Source organism: Pelodiscus sinensis, chromosome 5, assembly GCF_052426305.1.
Source record: "Pelodiscus sinensis isolate ZL-2025 chromosome 5, ASM5242630v1, whole genome shotgun sequence".
In the NCBI taxonomy this organism is placed as follows: domain Eukaryota; kingdom Metazoa; phylum Chordata; order Testudines; family Trionychidae; genus Pelodiscus; species Pelodiscus sinensis.
The window spans coordinates 110,276,849-110,299,578 of NC_143056.1; the positions used below are offsets into that span (position 1 = coordinate 110,276,849).

General features: G+C 40.0%; 1 protein-coding gene and 1 long non-coding RNA gene across 4 annotated transcripts in view; one reads left to right on the forward strand and one right to left on the reverse strand.

Annotated features, from left to right (window-relative positions):
- Positions 1–21,052, forward strand: part of PDE3B (phosphodiesterase 3B) — a 264,706-nt gene extending 243,654 nt beyond the window's left edge. For all 3 annotated transcript variants that reach the window (XM_089778646.1, XM_006126299.5, XM_089778647.1), the window contains 5 exons: positions 2,190–2,389; positions 14,097–14,300; positions 15,173–15,334; positions 20,042–20,291; positions 20,683–21,052. In XM_089778646.1, coding sequence (XP_089634772.1) covers positions 2,190–2,389; positions 14,097–14,300; positions 15,173–15,334; positions 20,042–20,291; positions 20,683–20,912 — 1,046 coding nt within the window. In that variant the 3' untranslated portion in view covers positions 20,913–21,052. The remainder of the gene's footprint in view (positions 1–2,189; positions 2,390–14,096; positions 14,301–15,172; positions 15,335–20,041; positions 20,292–20,682) is intronic.
- Positions 6,284–13,583, reverse strand: LOC142829227 (uncharacterized). Its single transcript, XR_012903648.2, has 3 exons — positions 11,112–13,583; positions 10,556–10,701; positions 6,284–7,740 (listed from the first exon to the last, which is right to left on the reverse strand). It is a non-coding gene; the product is annotated as an uncharacterized LOC142829227 (long non-coding RNA).
- Positions 21,053–22,730: the final 1,678 nt, after the last annotated feature.

Sequence of the window (22,730 nt, forward strand, 5' to 3'; positions counted from 1 at the left end):
CATGCCTTGAGCCAAATGGACTTGCCATTTTTGTGAGCTTTTCTAATCTGAGATAATAAGGAAACCATTGTTTTATTTCATATTAAGATACCTCACTCAACCTTTTCCTTTATGATTTATAAACAATGTTGTAAAAAACTATATGATGTCTCAGTAGGACTGAACAAACGCAAAGTCAGGGTGTGTTTAGACTACAGGGTTTTTTCGAAAAAAGTGGCCTTTTTTCGAAAAAACTTCTCCTGCATCTAGACTACTGCCACGTTCTTTTGAAAGTAAATCGAAAGTACGCAGCAGTTTTTTCAACTGTGGAAAACCTCGTTTTATGAGGAATAACACCTTTTTTCGAAGGTGCTCTTTTGAAAAAAGGGCGCTATATGTAATGCAAACTGTGCTTTTTTGAAAGAGAGCATCCAGACTGCCTGGGTGCTTTCTTTTGAAAAAGCGGCTTGCTTTTTCGAAAGTACTGGTTGTAGTCTAAAAGCTCTTTTTCGAAAGAGGCTTTTTCGAAAGTATTTTTCAAAAAAGACTCTTTCGAAAGAGGTTTGCAGTCTAGATGTAGCCTCCAAGAAAGTGCTTGCCCCAGGATCTTAGATCTAGTATAAAACCTAATAAATTAGCGATGTGGAAGCCGAAACTGACACTGGCCCAACTCCTCTAATATATGCAGGGGGGACCGTAACATATTTTCTTGATGGGAACAACTTTTAATCCCTGCTTAGTTGGACAAGATTCAAACTGGTGATCTACCATTGAAAAGCTCCATACCTCATCACCAATGTCCCAATCTGTCTCAATCACTAACATTACACTACTTGAGAATGAAGCTTGCTTTTTGGAAAGATGTTTATTGCTGTGCCTTTTTTTGTTAATGATATTCAGGGTATTCCATTCAGCACATATGCAAAATTTCCTACATGTTGCTCTCAATATCAAGCAAACTGCTACACACTGTTCTTAAAGAAGGGGCTCCCTTTAACAAAAATATAAACAGTAAAAGTGCAACATCTCAATTAATGTGTAAATATGCTTTCCAATGTGATTATATTGTACTATGAAACAACTATAAATTTCTACAATTATTTCAGTGACCTTTAAACTAACTTTTATACATATATGTATATTTTTCACCCCCTGCTGGGTCATTAAAAGGATTTAAACCTACAAACTTCCAATCCCCACAGAGAAAATCTTCAGCTGTAGGAAAGGTGGTATAACTGGTAAGAGAGAGGGCATGCTATTATTGTTTATGTGGATCATCGCATACAGGGAGATGCAGCAAACACATTGCCTTTGGGTCTTACAAGTGTCTGAGACTGAAGTGGCACTCTTGGTGTCAGTGTACATTTAACTACTGTCTCAGAGCAGATTATAATCTGGTGGTTACAGACAATTTAGCCAAATATAACAACACCTCTGCATGGATCATATGAGGTGATTGATCCTGCATGTGCAAACATGAGCTTCTACCACATCAACTAAAGAATCAGATCTCTTGTAACAGAAGTAGTAGCAGAGTCATAAGCCTCTGAATGTAGTCTAGCTAAACAGAACCATGGTTTATATAAGTTGATTACAGAAGTATCTATTTTTCCACCTGCCTTTTGAAAGTTTATGTGGAAAAGTAAATCCGGCTTGGCTCTGGCAGAAGTGATTCAGTACAAGCTCTCATTTATGTTACTTTGGAAATAAGTGAATGATAGTTACTTCCCACTATTGAAGCATGAGAGCTTGCCTCATAATAATGATTGCAAAGAGCACATAAACATTAGCAGTAGTCTAGAAGTGTTGGGGATTCTGGGCTTCCAATTTAGTGCAGCAGTTTGTAGATTACAGAGCATTGTGTTGAGGTGTGTCTCTCTTCACCCACTCTCCCAACATCTTGTGATAGCTAAAATTTTTGCATCCATGCAAGAGTTGGAAATGATGACTCTTTGTTTCTTGAGAAGCTGTATTAGGGTGATTACATCACTTTTCTAAAGTTAGCAACATCAGAATCATTCCTGAATTGCCTGTTTAGAAAAGTAATTAATATTAACTAAAATTTATTCCAAAATTACAAGGATGGTTCAGAATTTTAATTTTAATATAGTTCATAGAATGTGTGGTATAATGAATTATAATTCTGAAAATAGTAATGAAAAAGTTAATTCCTGAATAACATTGTGTTTTGATGTTTTCATTTTGCCTAGATGCAGATAGTGAAATTACCCCTGGTCGAGTCAGTTATGTTTCTTCAAAGAGCTGCTCCATTGTTGATGACAACTATGGAAGCATGGCATCAAACATTCCTGCCCTGGAGTTGATGGCTCTGTATGTAGCAGCTGCCATGCATGATTATGATCATCCAGGTCGTACAAATGCTTTTCTAGTGGCTACAAATGCACCTCAGGTAGGAAATGTTTTACTGGAAAGCTAACATTAATATGTCCAGTTTTTTTTTATATGCAAGACAAATAATTAACATACATTTTACCCTGCAAATCTTTTTGTGTAGGAGTTGGTTGCCTCATTTCATAATATCATTCTTTTCGCTTAAGAGGTGAGAAGGGAAATTAATTTACAATTACCTTTATAATACCTTTTAACCTGAAAAATCCCCCACTGGTTTCTTTGGGTGTGTATAAAATCATTTTAAGTGACAAACTTGTAAACAATAAAATAAATAACTGCAACCAAGTCTAAGAGCATGGGTGGCTTGTATGCTAGGCAGGAGAAGGCATTGTCTTCCCAAACTGCCAGCCTGGCCCCACCCACACTCCACCCCTAGAAAACGCACTGTATGCATCCTGGGGACAGAGCGTTGCTGCCCCCTGAGTGCCTATTCATTTTTTTGAAACTTTACGTTTGTCAGTGGTGCTCTTTGTCATTATTTCAAAACAAAATTTCTTAGTTTTTATTCTTTTGTGTTGTATAGGTAGCTTTTTAAATGTAAACTAATCAGGGAGTTTGAAGTGCAGGGTGAGGGGTTGCTAAGAGGAGAACATAACATGAGAGAGAACGAAGATTCTTTGCTATCTAAAAATGAAGATGAATATGAGAAACTAAAAGGAAGGAAGATGCTTTTCAAATAAGCTGAAATGTACAACAAAAGGAAAGATGAGAGATAGTAAGAAAACAAATAGAAGACAGGAATAATAAAAGGAAAAATAGTATTATGGATGAAAAAGGGATGAAAAATTGAAAAAAAAAGGAAAAAATAAGATACTTTTAAGTTGGTTAATTATATGTATTTGTACCTCCTACATATTACTTTATTACCCTTACAGTTGTCCTATAGATCTATGAAGAAAGTGGGATCAGATTGTTATTTTGAGTATGTACTTTGTCCAGCAAGACATCGAAGAAGAATGTTTTGTTTTAGAAAGAGGTTTTTGTTCTAAATTTTTGTTTTTGACAAGTGAGTACTTCCAAAAAATCCCCTTAATAACAGTAATATATCTCATTTTTAACTGTGTTTCATAAAGATGAAAGGAACATGTTCTACTACTTAGTTTGCTTTTGAACTATAAACAATAGATTCTATTTTAATTTATATATGAAGTGATTGTACTCTATACCAGTGTTGATTCATAACAAATTCTCTTTTCTGTTATCTGTATCAGTCCAAATGTTGAGGGATAGGGTTTTTTTGCCAGCACATAGAGACAATACACTGAGTGGTATCCCAGTCTGCGCTGCTTCCTGCAGCTCCCATTGGCCAAGAACAATGATGTGTGACCAATGGGAGCTGCAATCGCCCATACCTGCGGAAGCGCAGGTAAATATAGCGGCTGCAGTCCACCAGAGGCTAACCCTAGCAAACCACTGCCATTTTTCCCAACTCTGATAAAAGGGCCTGATATATGCTTCCCCACCAATTTTTTCAATATCATCTACTCTGAGAAAACACAAGCAAGTTGCAGCAATGTTGACATTAAAAACACCAGATTGATCCAGATAATTTTGGTTCCCAGTGCTACTGAGGCTGTTGTACAGACTTCAGTAATGCTTCCACTAGTCTCAGATTTGATCTCTGAAGACATTAGAATGACCCTTCATCTAGGCCCATAATCTCTGCATCTTAAAGCTTGGCTGCTAACTGCTTAATTGATGTTAAGATATCTTGCTCCAAATATGTCCAAAATATTTTGATAAATAGTAGGAAGGAGTCCCTTAAGGGTTACAATGCCAAACAGAAACAATTCCTAATTTGGACAAACAACATTATGTCTCAGCCTTCTTAATAGACACTCCATTTGTTGTTTTCACTAAAATGATCTGCCTTTTTTTTAATTAGTTCTATGAAAGTACACCTAGCAGGTATATCTGTCTGACATCCACAAATTCAAAATTGCACAATATTTTTATACCCTATAGTGTTTCTGAAGGAGTTTATGCATTTATTCCCTACAGTTAGAAAACCCCCTCACCCTTGAATGTTATCTTAACGCAATATTAGCAAGTCTAATGGGATTTCACATTTGAATCATTAGCTAATGTTTGTTGCATCATCTTTGCATGAAAGCACTGTTTTTGATTGCCATCATTTCTGCTTGTGGGTGAAAGAAATTCAAGCTTTAATGGCAGGTCAACTACACATCATCTTTCATAGAAATGAGGTCTCGGGCCACATCCAAGATTCCTTCATAAAGTTGTATCTGACTTCCTTATTAATCAGAACATTCATTTACCTGTTTTCTTTCTGAACCTCATACTAGTGATTCTGAAAGAAAATGTCATTACTTTTCTTTAGCTAAAATCATTTAGTCTCTTCAAGGTTATTTATAGCCTATACTGAAAGAGTCAAGTGGAAAATAATTTCTTCCTAGAAATTATCAAATGCATTACAGAATACATCAGACTATGTTATCAGATAGTGAAAGGCCAACCCCCCTAGTCAGATAAAAGCTTACTCTAGTAAAGCTCAGGATGGATCTATAGTTTCCTTCAGAAATATCCACAACTCTGAAATTTGTAGAGCACCATCTATATTCAATTCATATGTTCATAAAACACTGTTATTGGGGAGGGTTGCAGACTGACACTTACTTTGGCAAAGAAATTATTTATTTGTTGTTTGTCTGGGACTCTGATTACTCACCTCCTAGCACATGAACATTGGTTAGGAAGCATAGAGTGAAATACATATAGGCAATCACTTAAGAAAAAACTGTTACTTTCCAGGCCAATGTGTTCTTCGAGGTGTTTGGATCAAATGGATCTGGATTCCAATTGGTAAAGGAGCTTGAGAGGTGGTTGTTTGCCCTTGAAGATATGGCAGGTGCGAGGGCAGCTGGGATGCAGTCATGGGCCTAACTGTTCCAATATCTGAGGGTGCATGCATACCAAGAATAGGGACCCATTGTGCTATGCAAACAGAGGAATTGATGGTCCCTGCCCAGAAGGCTAAACTCTGTTTTTATGACCATGAGAGCATTAAATGATCTAAGATTTACAAAAGAATGAATCAAAACTTTGCTGCTGTTCCATTATGGACATCATCTTGGGCTCATTTCCTGGGTATTATTTAAGCTCTGAATCAATGACCATATTCTGCTCCAAATTGTGACATAATAGAAATGATGGTAAACTCGAGGTTGTCTAAGTTGTGTGAAAGAAATGGAAATCAACTGGAGAGAGAGAGGAAGTAAATCGGGTTTGCTGTGTCTCACGATAGCTTTGCCAGACCCTCCCTCCTGCTGCAGGGAGGCAAAGCCTGCAAGCGGCAGAACAAGAGAGGGAGGGAGAGGCAGGCAGCTGTTTCAATAAGTTCTAATCAATTGCACTGCCCCGGCAACAGGCTCGCAATCTACCTTTCCTCTCTACTGCCTGGAGGAGGGGGGGCAGGGGAAGGTAGGGGCCAGTGGGGGAGGGGCAGAGGGTGTGCCAAACCCTCCCTCCTGCTGCAGGGAGGTAAAGCCTGCAAGCGGCAGAACAAGAGAGGGAGGGAGAGGCAGGCAGCCGTTTCAATAAGTTCTAATCAATTGCACTGCCCTGGCAACAGGCTCGCAATCTGCCTCCCTGCGGCAGGAGGGAGGGTTCAGAATCCCCCTGCCCGCCGACCCCCTACTCTCCCTCCCCCCTCCCTCCTCCAGGCAGTAGAGAGGAAAGGTAGATTGCGAGCCTGTTGCTGGGGCAGTGCAATTGATTAGAACTTATTGAAACAGCTGCCTGCCTCTCCCTCCCTCTCTTGTTCTGCCACTTGCAGGCTTTGCCTCCCTGCAGCAGGAGGGAGGGTTTGGCACACCCCTGCCCCCTCCCCTACCCCCCTCCTTGCGGCTGTTCCCCTCCAACGAGACCCGCCCCTGCCAGAGTACCACCTGATAGTCCGGCATTTCTGATAATCCGGCACCACCTGGGTCCCAAAGGTGCTGGATTATCGGAAGTCTACTGTATATAGTGTATACAGATATAATTGTGTGTGTGTGTGTGTGTGTGTGTGTGTGTGTGTGTATATAATATATATATATATATATAATTTGTTTAAAGATATTAATTTAATTCAGAATATTTTCATTCCAAATCTTAAAGTACATCTACATTGCACAGTACTGGTGGTGAGATAAGAGGTATGTGTAGTTACACGCTATAGTGAAAAGCAATCCGCATCCACATTGTGGATGGTGCGTAGCTTCACATGACAGTGAAAGGCTCTAACAGAGCAGACAGTGGGGAAACATTCTAGAAGCTTACTATTGTCAAACCTGCTGCTGTCATCACAAAAGCATATCTTTGCTGCCAGTCTTTCACTTCAGTGGGGAAGGATCAGGAGAAGGGTGCCAGGAGGACACTACACTGCAAAAAATAGTCATCTAGTTGAGTGCACTGTTTGAGCACATGAAGTTCATCATGAAGGTGCAATATGTGTATCCTTGAAATACCAGGTTTTCAGAAAATCTGACTACATGTTGCAAGAATCAGAGCACTGTGCTGCCATCTATAAATTTAGCCATCACGTTTCTATTGGTTGATATGTCACAGGTCACAGACTGTTTAAAACTTTGTTTTTCTTTAACCTATTTACATTGACTGAACTTGGTGAGGTAAGTCTTTGTTGAAAATTCAGCATCCTAACCCTTTAGTTAAGTTGTTAGAACTCACAGTTCACATGCTTGTGGGGAACCCTTAGAGACCTCAAGCAAAACTAAGGTGACTGGATATCTACTATATATTTGAGTTTGTCTGTGTGTGTGTCTTTTTGTTCAAGTACTACTCTTAAACAGTAAGATCTAGAACCACCAAATTCAGTATTCAGCTTCCTCTTAGCATAACTTAAAGCAAAGTAAGGGTTCAGTTGTGCCAAGAAAATGAGATGTACCTGGAATGGGATTGCCTCTCAGAAAACCACACAGAAAAGAGACTGAATCATCAGACAGGTGAAAGTGGCTGGGGGCGTGCCCCCATCTGGGACTGACCCGACCCTGAGCCTCCCACCTCCCAGGTGCCCTTTGGGTTCCCCCTCTCCCATCCCTCGGATTCATATGGGAATATTGCTGGATCTTCCCCTGTGTCAGGGAGCGAGGGGAAAGTGCAGTTATTCAAGTGATGTGCACTGTGGTTTTCCACTTTAGGTGCTAGTGCTTTCTTGTGCCGGTGATCAGAGATTTTTGATAGCAGGATCCCGCCATGCCACGCGTGCACAGTAGCACTATCTCGTGTCATAGGTGTTCATTGACTGCATGTGTAGTGCGGCGCCTCAGTTCCTTTTCCACCATCCTTGGCAGTACATGGAGCTCCAGCAGAGTTACCCTTGCTTTCGATCTATAACAAAAAATAATTAATTAGTTGAGTTTCCTCACCTTCCAAGTTTTTTCAACTTCTATTTTCTGTTTATCAAAAAAAAAAAAAAAAAACGAAAGTGTTTTCCTGCCTTTGTAGTCATCCTCTTCATTATGCCTGGCTCCCCAGGCTTCAAGAGGTGAGATTCATGAAGAGATCCAATGCTGGTCTCCAACGGACATTCATCATGTATAAAATGTCTGGGAGAAAGGCCATCTCTCTCAGAAATGCCCACACTGCTCTACCCTTAGAGCATGGCCAAGGCGGGTCAGAAAAAAACACCTTAAGACCTACTTTTATGAAAGGTCCTTCAGCCACCTCATGAGAGCCCTCACCCTCTGAAAAGAACTCAGACAGGAACAAACCTTCCATCTTATCAAAGAAATGTCCCTCTTCTTCATCAGAGAAGGCAACTTCAGAGGCCAAAACATCTCCTGTCAGATCACTACCTCCAGGGTCTACCACAAGAAATGCCAGTACAGTCGATAAGCCCAGCACCTTTGGCACCGTGCCAGGGAAAGATGGCTCCACACATAAGCATGCACAGCCAGAACTGAGGTACAAGACCCACGGCAGTGATGATGACCACAAAGACTCTAGACACAGCATCACAGCACTTTTCGCCCAGCCAAAGGTGCTCCCCTGGGAGTCACAACACACCAGAACCACCTACCCACTGCCTTTGCCCGGATTATATGTCTGACATTGGCCTTACCCACAAACACTGTACTCGGGACACTGGCCACCTTGGGGTGCATGGTCCTCACATAGAAGCCAGTATACGGCATCCTTAACACCAGCAAGGAGACCTATTAGATCTCCCCCACATCAGCCTCAGGAGACCAATCCTATTCCTCCTGAACAACCGACATCTCAGGAGGAGGAGGAACAGAGGTCCCCTGTCCACAATTCATCCTCATCTCTGGATGAGACCATCATCTCCACCACCCCCGCTCCAGAAGATGACCTCAAACAGTTCTAGAAGCTGTTTAAGCACATTGCTACCGCTCAAGAAATAACTCTCCAGGAAGTCCAAGAGAAACAGTATAAACTGTTGAGAATTTTACAACCATTTACATCATCGAAGATTACCCTTCTGATGGATGGGGCAATACTAGAGGCTGCCGACACCACATGGCAGACACAGGAGTCCGTGACTGCCACAAATAAAAGAGCGGACAGGAAATATTTTATGCTGGTGAAAGACATGGACTTTCTTTTTTCTCACCACCCACCTAATTCTTTGGTAGTTGATGTGGTATATCAGAGGTAAAAATACCCAGCGTTTTCCAGTGCCCAAAATAAGGATCACAAGCACCTAAATATATTAGGAAGAAAAGTATATTCGTTGGCAATGCTATAACTCTGTGTAGCCTATTATTCCGCACTATTCGCGGACTATGATCATACAAATTATTCAAAACAGGGTAATCATTAATGGATCTCAAAGTCACAGTGTTGTTTCAGGCCAATTCCACAAGCCAAATACACAGGGAAGGGTTGGAACTTAACTTCATTTACAGGTTTGATTCCTGGCCAATTCCACAAGCCAAATACACAGGGAAGGGTTGGAACTTAACTTCATTTACAGGTTTGATTCCTATCAGGGAAGAATGAATAAAGATATTGATTGGCTTGCACACTAATGATTTAACCAACCAAACAAACAATGGGTACTTATAGAGGTGCAAATTGTTCTTATTAGCCTCTTATAACTTGAACAATCCAATTCACTATTTTTTTTCTTTTTTTTTTCTTTTTTCCCCGCCTTCCCTTATTTATTCTTGGATCTAGACTTCTAATACTCCAGTCATCTGAAGAAGTGAGTTGTTACCACGAAAGTTCGTGATACCATCTATGTATTTTGTTAGTCTTTAAGGTGCTGCTAGACTATCCGTTGTTTGTTTTTTTTTCAGTTAGACTAACTCGGCTACCCCTCTGAAGCTTTTGAACGTGCAAGGCACTACATTCAGCCATATGTAGTACAGTTTGCCAGACTTCAGATAAGGTGCCTCCAAGCCTGGTTGACAACGGTCTATATTTCTTCTAGGGACCCTCTAAACAAGATGGCTCCCATTCCCCAGAACATTCTTGTCCCTCCAATGGTAGACGCAGCCACACAATGTGCTCCAAGGAGTTCCTTTCCAACAACCTCCTCTAACAGCTACTATAACTACGGATGCCTCCCTCATGGGGTGAGGAGTACACCTAGACTCGTATACAGTGTAGGGCAAATGGTCTCTTCAAGAGACTAAGTTGCATATCAACCAACGGTATGATATGCATACCAACACTTTGTAACCCACATTCAGAACAGGACAGTCCATATATTTATGGACAACACGATGTATATGCACTATATCAACCCCAAGGGGTAGCACGATCCAACTGCCTGTGTGCTGAAGCTATCAAATTATGGAACTAATGCATACATCACCACATAACCCCACGGACACCTTTCTTCTGGGGGTCCTCAACATCACAGCAAACAACCTGAGCCACATCTTCTCAGACCAACACAAATAGGTGTTAAACACGATATCCCTCCATGAGATGTTTCTAAAGTAGGGTTATCTCTACATAGATCTTTTTATGACCTGTCACAACCTTTTTTGATCTAGAGCAGGCCTTGACAAGGGATCCCTGGGTGATGCCTTCCTTCTGAAATGGGAAGCCCCACTTATCTACGCCTTCCCACCTTTACCACTTATTCCACTGGTGATCCAAAACATTTGCCAGGACCGAGCACAAGTCAGACTGGTAGAACCCACATGGTTAACAGTTTTGGTTTCTGTACCTCAATCGATTAGCTGTCGGCAGCCCCCACGTTTCCATGGTGGTCCAGTCTTTTCTCCCAACATTACAGTCGCACACACCACCTGGATCCAAGAACTCTCCATCTCAAGGCCTGGCTCTTTCATGGCTCTATGATGCTGAAACCTCCTGTTCAAATAGAGTGATACATATATTAATAAATAACTGATCATCTTCCACCATGAGAACTTACACTTGTAAGTGGAAGAGGTTCTCAGAATGGGTCCAACACAAGCACAGTCCTCTCATGTGCCTTTATCAATCATATTGGACTACCTTCTTCAACTGAAAAAATCAGGCCTGCCATGAGCTCGATAAAAGAGTCCACACAGCAGCAGTTGTAACATTCCACGAACCTCTGTCTGTGTCTATGAAGGTAGTCTGTCTCGTAGCAATAACATTAAGTACACGTATGGGTGAAATAGCAGCTCAGATGACCTAACCCCCCTTCTGTAAGGACAAGGTGACATTAAGACCCCACCCCAAGTTCTTCCCGAAAGTCCCAACTTCTTTTCATATAAATGAACCGATAAACTTACCTGCTTTCTTTCTAAAATTGCATGAGAATGTGCTTCAAGCCTCCTGGCATGTTCTGGATGTCCGATGAGCCATCGCTTTCTACCTCAACATGACAAAGCCTTGGAGAAAATCCCCGAGTCTCTCTGTTTACATTGCAGAAAGATGTAAAGGATAATCAGTTTTCTCTCAAAGGTTATCAAAGTGGATCTCTTCATGTATCCATATCTGCTACACCATTCACAACAACCAACCACTTGCGACCATCACAGCTCACTTCACCAGATCGGTAGCATCGATAGCATTTCTCAATAGCATCTCCCTCACAAACATTTGCAGAGTGGCAGTGTGATCATCAGAGAACACATTTGCCGGACACTATAACATCTGGCCCGATCCCAACTACATCTGTGGAACAGGCAGTACTATCTACTATATCTGGAATGAGGCTTCAAAGCTCACCTCCTCAGCTGGACACTGCTCTTTAGTCACCTAAAGTGGAACACCCACAGGAACATCACTCAAAAAAGAAGAGAAAGTTACTCACCTTGTGCAGTAACAATGGTACTTTGAGATGTGTCCCCCTGTGGGTGCTCCACTACCCTCCCTTCTCCGCTACTTTTGAGCCTCCTCGGCGCTATAGCCAAGGTAGAGAAGGAACAGAGGTGCTGCATGCGCAGTCAGAGGGCATCAATAACACAAGACGGTGCCACTGTGCACACATGGCACAGCAGGGCACTGCTATCAAAAATCTCTGATTGGCACAAGGACACGCTAGCACCTAAAGTGGAGCACTAACAGAGAGACACATTTCCAAGAACCATTGTTACTGAACAAGGTGAGTAACTTTCTCTTTGCTGTATTCCTCACTCTGACTGGAGAGCACAGGGCAGATGAAGTTGGACCTGCCCCAGATGAAGTACATGCACCCTTCCCCCAGCTGTACCTGCTGAAGCTGCAGCAGCCATGGACAGGTGCTACTCACCAGGCCTGATGTGGTGAGGTAGTCCTCTCTCACCGGGACAGCCTATGTTCTGAACCCATCCTCCCCAGCCCTATCCCAGAACAATGATTCAAAAGAAACATGTAAATTTTCATTTTATTTTCAAAAAAACAAAAATTCATTTAAGGACCCGAGCAATGCCGGGTAAATCTTCTAGTGTTTGAACTTTACAACATAAATAATCTTTCAAGCCTCCTTGTACAATTTAGAGGTAAATTATGGGACAAGCCCAATTTAAAAAAAATCCATTGTAGATTGCATTATATCAGGGGTGGGCAATAATTTTTTGGTGGGTGTCACTCTAAGAATTTGGCAAGTGGTCAAGGGCCGCACTCTTCCATTATATTAATGGAGGAGGTGTGGAGGTTTGGGATGGAGTTTGGGTGCAGAAGGGAGGTTGGGGTAAGGAATTGGGGTGAGAGACCTGGGAGGGAGTTTGGGTAAAGTAGGAGATTGTGACCTGGGGGCAATGGAACGGAATGCAGAAGGGGGTGCAGGGATTTGGGTTGTGCCAGGGACAGATTTAGGCTGTGACTAGGGATAGCAGATTGGGGTGCAAGTTCTGGGAGGGTGTTGTAACCTGAGGAATGGTGTAGGAGGAGATGCAGTGTTTGTGACGGTGTTTGAGGGCTGGAGCAGGGGTGCAGAAAGTTTGGGTTACATGGTCAAGGAGTAGGGGAGCAGAGGGTTGGAAAGAGGGAGAGGCTGGGATGCCAGAAACAGGTTCTGGCTGGGAGAACTTGCCAGCCAGCCAGCAGCCCAGCAGGTTCCTTAGCCAGGGTCCCTGCCTTCCAGCCCCTGTATGTGCTCAGGGGACCTGCAGGAGCCATGTTTACTGCTCTGAACTGAATGCTTGAAGCCTGAAGGAGGAAGGGCACTTCACATGCTGCCTGTCCTGCGAATAGGCACTGCTATTGGCCAAAACCAGCCAATAGGAACTCCTGGGGGAGGGAGCACCAAGAGAAGCCTGTCTCCCCTGCCTACTGGCCCTCAGTATTCAGAAACACACACGTGACCCTGAATGCTGAGCGGTGGGGTGAGGCAGGCAAGGAGTTGGCTGAGACTGTTGTGGTCTGGATCCAGCCCGCAGATCATCTTTTGCCCAACCCTGTCTTATATCTTTTGTTAATTCGACTGTAGAAATTTTACTCCACTTGATTTTGAAAGGATGATTCTTTGGTACATGCCACAGACTTTTCACACTATTAAAATGAATGAATGTCTAGCTGTTTTTCCATAGAGGGCTTTGGCTTTTTCTTGAACTTTATATACAAGTTATTAAATTCGTTTGTTAATTGGTTACAATTTCATTAGCTCTTTCATTCAAAAATGTAACATTTTCTTTTCAGAATTCAGCACTACAAATAAAGCTTGTCTCTGCAGAATATTGATTTTTTTTTCTTCCTCAGCTAAGATTCCATTTTAGTAATTGCTGGCAAGGAATTAAGCTAAAGCATAAGTAGACTGTTCCACCATTTTTTACAAATGGTAATTATTCTATAAGGAGACAATAGAGAGAACTATTGAAAACTAACCATTTCATTCAAAAAAGCCAATTTAATCAAACTTTTCACTTAGGAGTACCATTTTAAAGGTAAAAACTCCATGAAAATATTTTGCTTAAAAATGTGCCTTGTATTAAGCTCTGCATCTTGTTTTCTTTCTTCCTTCACACGAGGCAGACATATTAGTTCATATTCGCTGCAACAACCTGTCAAATAAGATGAAGCATATTTTATACTTATCTACATGTTTTTCTTAATGGTAACAACTTTACAGTAATATTCACAGAATTAAAAGTAAGATTGGTCTGATTTTTTTATTTCCCTGTGCATGTCTGCCTACAAAGAACGCTTTTGTTTAGTTCAGCCTCCAAAATTAAAATGCAACTTAGTGTTTTTGGTATCAGATGCATTAAACAAAAATTTCACTATTTAATTTTTCCCCTTTTCTTCTTCTAATTTTGAATCTTAAATCACCTGTTTTGTTTTTCATTACTTTGTAGGCTGTGCTGTACAATGATAGATCAGTCCTTGAAAACCATCATGCTGCATCTGCATGGAATCTCTTTTTATCTCGACCAGAATACAACTTTCTACCTAATCTTGAACATGTGGAATTCAAACGGTTTCGTTTCTTAGTTATCGAAGCAATCCTTGCCACAGATCTCAAGAAACATTTTGATTTTCTTGCTGAATTTAATGCCAAGGTTTGTTACTCGCGTTAATGCCTATGGTCAGCTGATTATGAGATCATACTGCTATCAGCATTGTTGCTAAAAGTTTATTGCTTTTACAAGATTACATTTAAAGAACTTTTAACTATAAATGTCAGCACGAGTAGGAAGCATGTCCTACATAAAAGAGAGTACTTACAGTCTTTTAAAAATCAAACCATTGAACATACCCTAACATACTAGTATAGAATTCCACTCTGATACTTAACATTTCCTTTTTTATATATTTTCTTTATCAGTAGAAACCTTCAATCCTGTTATGCATTAAAATACTAGTTTTTAGGAATCAGAATATCCTGTGAATACATATATTTAATATACATTACAATTTCTCTGTTTCACACATAATAGGAGATATAAACGTTCTAAATTAGTGTTTGGATATGAAATAAAGTATCAGTTTTCTAGATGTCAACTATAGATTGCCATTAGATTTAGAAAAGAATGAAACCAGTTCAGTGGATATATATAAAAATTATGACTTTTAAGTGAAAAAAAGCTTTAAAGATTAAAAAATGGGAAATAAAAATAATACAGTGCAGTGACAATGCACACTTACTGCAGTACAGCCCCATAAAGAAGGGAAAACTGATAGCACGTAATTACAGTTCTTTCAATTTGTCACTTTTTTTAAGCTCAATCATCTTCCTGTCTAGTTACATGCTGCTGGTAACATCTGATCTCTCCATTTTTAATAAAGCTCTTTATGATTACACAACACAAAACATTACAGAAAAATTAACAGTAAAGGACAATATTTGCAAAGATTTAAAATGTAATCAAATAATATATAGCTTTTTTTACAAGAGTATCTAACATTGATTAAAAATATGTTGTTCAAACAGGTCAATGATATAAACAGTCATGGTATAGAATGGAATAATGAGAATGACCGCCTGCTAGTTTGTCAAATATGCATCAAATTGGCAGATATTAATGGCCCAGCAAAAGTTAGAGATCTGCACCTGAAATGGACAGAAGGCATTGTTAATGAATTTTATGAGCAGGTAGGTATAGAAAGAATTATTTAAAAAAATAAACTGGTTGATGATAAATTATAAATTTGGAGGGTACACAGCATTTGCTATTTGGGAATGATTCCTTTTTTTACTGCTTTTATTTCTGTTTCTAAAAAAATGACTCCTGTCATAACTTTATTGTTAGCATTTTTTAAAATTTCTATTGAATGTGTTAAGAGCTTGAAAAAAATCCTACCAATTTTATCTGTTTCTCAAACATTAGTTTATTTTTCTCCTTTGTTTAGAATGATGCTGTTAAACAAAAATATTAGATTATGCAATAGGAAGTTGCCTCCACCGAGTCCCCACTTTTACACCTCTAATGGAGCTATATGTGTGAGTAGAGTTAGGCATTTGCATTAGTGTTCACAGGATCAGGGCTAGAAAGTCTAATGTCCCTGACAGCTTCAGAATCATAGTAGTCCCATACAGGAGAGGGCAACATATTGCTGCATATGCACAGTGAATGCACAGTATATGCTTGTCAAACTCACATAAAGGAAAAGGCTTATAAAAAGGCTCACCTCCTTCTCCTCCCAGAAACAGATATCTGAAATGATCTCCAACCAGAGATTTGTTTTGGGAGGAGAGGCATAATCTGCTCAAACACACAATAATGTTGCTGGCAATTTAAGTTTCTCTTTCAAGAGATAGTCTGTATTGTATTCTATTGAGGGTTACATATGCACAGCGTTAATCTGGAATCGGAAAATAGTGTCCATTAGTACACGGATGTGCCCTGTTTCACCTAATGCTTATGTCTGAGATGATAAATGGTGGGACAGACTTACCACATTTCCAGTTCCTTCTTACCACTCTGTGATCCAGTTTGGAACCGTCAGTGTCCTTGTCTTTCATGCACTTCTAAAAAGCATAATTGTAAATAGTTGTATCAGTTTTAATTATAGTTGTACTACAGTAGAACCTCAAAGTTACAAGCTGACCAGTCAAACACACATGTCATTTGGAACTGGAAGTACACAATCAAGCAGCATTAGAGACAAAATAAAAGACAGTATTGTGTTAAATATAAACTAAAAAAAATAAAGGGAAAGGAGCATTGTTCTTCTGCATAGTAAAGATTCAAAGCTGTATTAAGTCAATGCTCACATGTAAACTTTTGAAAGAACAACCATAACGTTTTATTCAGAGTTACAAACAATCTTCATTCCAGAGGTGTTTGTAATTCTGAATTTCAGAGTTTACTTTAGGTTTATTTATTTCCTAGTTTTAAGAGTTACTAGTTTTAACAGTTTTAGAGGAGACTTCAAGGATTTTTCCCTGTCTCTCCTTCCCTGCCTATAACAGACTATGCCCAGAATTCTGAGATTTAAACTCTTGCCTGTGATCCTTCTTGGTCAGTGACAACCACGAAAACTTCCTCTACTGCCTGGAAGAAGCTCACATCACAGCTATGTTCACTATGTGCCAGTCCTTTCACAGCTGAACTAGAAGTTTCTCATGGAGATGGCATAAAACCACATTCAGATCCAGGCTTGGTTCAGTGCTACAACATCTGACTCTGGTGCTAGCAGAATGAGCCCCACAATCCCCATGCTGAGGCCTTGTTGGGAGATTAGGAAACACTCAGATGAGCAGATTGGCCAGATGGAGTTCATTCCCACAGGTACAAGAAAATGACCACTATTTAGTGAGATCCAGTGATTCCGGGCAATGAAATATCAGTATTGCCTTCTCTGGCACCTCCTAAGACATGAGACCTTCCCATTCAAGGAAAGACTTCAGAACCAATACCAGGAAAGAGTGTCCCTCACACCAGGAAGTTCTGTCTATGTAGCTTCACCCCAGGATGTCTACACATTGCAGATCCCAAATTTTCTCCTTGATCAGGCCACTCAACTTTCACAGAAATCATATGCCCACTATGGGATGTGCCTAAGGTACGGGATATCCTGCCCTTCCCACATATATTCTATTTGCTGTTTCAACAGCTCAGCCATTAGAACAGCAGTTTGTCTTTTCCTCTTCCAATGAATTGTAACTAGAAGAATCAATTCTATCACACTTCTCCTATGCATCATTGTGAAGACCAGCATACCATGGGACCAACTACCGTCTCATCCTTTCCAGAGTAACTGGTAGCCCATGGCATGGGGACTCTGCAACCTACTGCAGAGCCAGCTTATTGGCCATATTGGGGATCCTGAGTGCCTACCTGATCCACAAGAGAGCTGTCACCTGCTCTTTTCCCACCAGAGATCCATCAAGCAAGCCCTTGAATCTGATAGCAGAGGAACAATTTTATACCACAGCCCCAGCAGTTCCGCTGGAGTTGGCTAGATTTCCATCCTCCTCACCAGGTGAGGTTATGACTATATCATCCCCTTTCCTACCAGGTGACTCCAGGACTTCAGGAAATTCCAAGAGATTTTCAAAGTCTTGTTGGGGGTTTCCAAATCCCATTGAAAGAGATCCAAAACTCACAGCATAAACATTCTTCACACCTCAGGACAGGCAAAAATAGTAATGCCAATCAGTGAAGCCATATTAGAGTCAGTCAGGATAGTGGGGCATGTGGATAATAGAGACACGCTATTACAGTCCATCCAAAGGATCGAATTCTTCTTCCTCTTGTCTAGCTCCAAACTCATTGGTAGTTCCAGCTGCTGCACATAGAGCTAAACAGAAACACTCAATCTATACCCTGATGCTTTCCTTTTTGGTCTACCAGACATTCTGGAAAGGAAAGTCTTCTTTTCCTCCAGATTACTGTTCAGAATAGCCAATTATAAGAATTATTGGCTAATTTTAACTTCCTATTTTATACTAAATTCGAGGAATTCACTAATACCCTCCCAACAAGATTGTGCCTATATTCAGGCCCTCACTGAGGGAGGAATAACGGTAGTTCGAATTAGGAGCTTTAATTCGAACTACCTAGTCCGTGCCGCGTGTAGCCGTGGGCAGGTAGTTCAAACTACGGGGCATTTAAAAATGGCAGCACCTGGGAACATGCAAATAAAGCCCAAGATATTTAAATCCCGGGCTTCATTTGCAAGTTCGAATGCCTACATTAGCCACCCTAGTTCCAACTAGGGTGGCAGTGTAGACATACCCTAAGAGTTTTATCATTGACTTGTTGGATGTAGCCTTGGGGTTAAGGAGCTAATTCAGCGTCTGGCATGGAATCTGAATATTTTATTGTCTTTTATCTAAGAAAATTTCTATCAGCTGCTAAATATCATACAGTTGATATTTGTGGAGTCTTAGCTACCTTTATTAATAATCAGAAATCAGATGGTAATACCTTGAATCCTATGATTAATAGGGATAGAAAATCCTTCGGATTTGCCTAATCATAAGTACAAACAGGATGGATGAAAAGGACATGAAATCTTATTAGCAGAAGTTTTATACATGAACGTGGAGAACTACTTGGAAGTGGTAGCCAGCTGTAATTGTAATAATTGGAGTAACATACTTTCTGCTATTCACTAATTTTTAGAGACTAACAAGCAGACCCTTTACATAGTCCAGAAAGATAAGGAACTGGTAAAAAATGTACTTACAACTACATATATTCTGGACTTCAGTTCAACAAATGTTTTATTAACATCAGTGCCAGTGTTTCCAAAGATGCATATCTGGGACCTGCCCAAAAATATAAAGTAAATGGCTGGATTTTCTCTCTGAGTTCTGTTTGTTGAGCAGTCATATAGATGATACACAAGTTACACTGGAAACCAGTACCCCACAGAACATTGCCTCAAACTCACCCAACTCTTTACTCCTACTCATAATCAATTGCAGTACTCATACATGCCTCAGTAGTCATTTTTTTAGCTTCAGCAGGAAAACATGAAAAATGTGATTTCAAAAGAACAAAAATGGATAATGTTTTTGGGCAGGAATAGCACTGAACAAAAGTTAAAGATCCTATTGGCCACTTTGTGCCATTAGGCTGGGGTGGAAAATAAGCCAGACATGGTTCACCAGGATGAGCCACTGGCAGGCCACCATATGCTTTATTTTCCTGTGCCTCTGTAGGTATAACTGCTCAGAGCTCCTGTTAGCCACAAATAGCCATTTTGGCCAATGGGAGCTGTGGGAATTGATGTCCTGGACCACTCCACATCCCGTGGCTCCCATTGTCTGGGAATGGCAAGCCACAGCTAACGGGAGCTGAGAGCAGCCATATCTGCAGATGTAGAAGTAAATAAAGCTTCTGGTAGCCCATCAGGGGCTAACCCTGGTGAATTGTGTCTGGCCCCAGGATGCTTGTTGCCTACCCCTGCATTAGGCACAGACCCGTGTACAAACGTAATACCAAATGGGAAAAAATTGTGCCTTAGAGTTACTTGTCTTTTGGTTCTTTTCTTCAGTTTGCAAAATTATAAGATTATTTTCTTACGTAGAATCACAATTCTTATCCTTCTCTTCCACTTTCTACATATATGAGATAAGTAATTGGATTCAAAGATAGCCCCTCTGCAGTGACCCAGAGATGCTACACAGGAAAGTGAGGGGTGAATTTACTCTACCTTATTCTCATGCATGACAGTGCCACAACAGGCCAATAGCTGTTCAAATTTATTATAAATTGTCTTAGCTAAAGAACATAGTTGCTTTTTAAAAAAGAAATTTCTTTAAGAAAAAGAGGTGCCATCCACGTAATGTCAGGTCAGTTTTTAAAAACTGTCTATTAAGGTAATTTTCAATTTATAACATTTTCAGGGTGATGAAGAAGCAAGCCTTGGATTACCTGTTAGCCCCTTCATGGACCGTTCTTCTCCTCAACTTGCAAAATTACAAGAATCTTTTATTACTCATATAGTTGGCCCCCTTTGTAATTCCTGTGATGCAGCTGGCTTGCTTCCAGGCCGATGGCTTGATGAAGAAGAGGATGATATAGAAAGTGGTGAAGATGAAAATGGAGAAGAAATGGAGAGTGAAGATGAAGAAATGGAAGATGATTTTGGTCAAAGTAAGATAAGATGCACATAGGGTTTTTTAGTGGATTTGGAAGTGGCAATACTTGGTTGAATTTATTACCTCATAGTAATTATGTATTTTTGCCTTTTACTTTGGCTACTTTTCTGTAAGCAGGAATAAAAATTTCTCCTGCAATTAATTTTGAATTAAAATTAGAAAGATGTTTACAACCTGAGAGAAAAGTTAGTTAATCTTCCAATTTCTTTAAGGACTTGATATTTAAGATAGAATGTCAATATTTACTGTGATGGAGCATCCACTTCATACTTGCTATGTTGAGTTCAAACTTACATCTGGTTTACACAGTAGCATCTGGGTTTGATAAACAGATAATATAATTACTCTATGTTTGTTTGTGAAAAAGTATGTTTGTAATTTTACAGAACTACAAAGAAAAAAAGGCAGAAGGCGAATATTTTGCCCGCTAATGCACCATCTGAGTGAAAATCACAAAATGTGGAAGAAAGTGATTGAAGAAGAAGAAAAAAATAAACCTGAAGGAAGTAAACTGCAGCCAGATAATGTGTCCTTACCTCAAACAGATGAAATTCAGGTTATTGAGGAAGCAGATGAAGAAGATGAACGACAGCTAGGGGAGGAGAAATCATGTTGAGAGGACTTTGAACTGATGTACAATACAGTAGCAGAAAGCATATATTCAGTTTTCACTGTACTGATTATAGGGTACGTCTAGACTACATGCCTCTGTCGCCAGAGGCATGTAGATTAGGCTACCAGACATAGTAAAATGAAGCGGCGATTTAAATAATCGACGCTTCATTTAAATTTACATGGCTGCCGTGCTGAGCCAACAAACAGCTGATCAGCTGTTTGTCGGCTCAGCGCGATAGTCTGGACGCGCGGGTGTCGGCATCAAAGGTATTTGTTGACCACCCAGGTATGCCTCCTGGGATGAGGTATACCTGGGTGGTCGACAAATACCTTTGATGTCACCACCTGCGCATCCAGACTATCGCGCTGAGCCGACAAACAGCTGATCAGCTGTTTGTCGGCTCAGCGCGGCAGCCATGTAAATTTAAATGAAGCGGCGATTATTTAAATCGCCGCTTCAAATTACTATGTCTGGTAGCCTAATCTACATGCCTCTGGCGACAGAGGCATGTAGTCTAGACGTACCCATAGACTAACACAGTTAACTTGCATTTGAAAGGCCTTAATACTGTGAGAGGATTCTTGCTGCTCTATAAGAATCCCACTCCTATGCACTTTCACAACATGGAATATAAAACTTTATTCAAAAGATTGAATAGCGTATACCCTGATGCAAAGTTCTCCCTGCCTTTCTTGGTGTACAAATACCTTGATATAATGCTGCCTTGCTGAATTCAGAGCTCTTCTTTTCCATGAGGTACCTCCAGTTCTAAAAAAATTCAGTGACTTCAGTTACCAAAGTGGCCAGAACTTTTTGCTTACGTGGTGATGTTGGGTAGATCCTAATAATATTTTGAGATTTGTACTTCATGTTGTTTTTGGATGTGAATATAAAAAGGAAGTCTGTGCCTGTATGAAAACCAATAGTAATGTTGCAGTACAAGCCTGATTGGAGGTCTCTACTCAGTGCAATGGTTTGCCTAATGCAGTTATCTCAGATTGGTTTAACCATTCGATGACTGTGAAACAAAAGCTAAGTTCTAATTTTTGTGGTTTAAAAAAAAAATTCCAGGTGCATCTATTTCTGATGCTTTTTACTGTTGTGCATAATCTGCCATTTTATTTTTGCTGAAAATATTCAGGTTTGCAGTGAGTATTCATAACAGTTGTTGAATACAAGGCTCTCATTATATATTGCCTTGCTGTTCTGTGGTAGAACATAAAAACTGTTCAATTGTTTTAATTATGAAGGGATTTTATTCTTTTAGTCAATAATGCTATATTTTCCACTCTTACTCAGGATTCATGTTTAAAAACGTGTCTATTTACCACACAGCAGATTTTATATAATTTAAAATACTGCACCAATGTTAGATGTTAATTTTTTGAGGAAAATAAGATCATAATTCATTTATTCTTTGTATGTAAAACTTCAAGAGAATTAAAGTTTTGTTTTGTTTTTTTAAAAACTATTGTTTCAAAATTGCAAGTGTACATTTTCCCTGCCCCAACAAAGCATGCATAGTTGCATACCACAAAACAAAGTGTAAACCACTCATGCTAGAGATAAACAAAAACTTTTTACTACTGTTTTGAAAGAACATGCATACATTGAATAAAGAATGTATTCTAGTGTTGTCATTGGAATGTCAATATTTCTACATGTCCCATATTTTAATGCACTTTAATCTCTTATTTTCATGTGTCTATAATTCACACATCATATATTCCCTTTAATTAGATGTACATCTTAGACAGCAAATATATACAATGCAAAATATGACTACTGTGTATTTGTAATATCCCACAACAGTGTAAA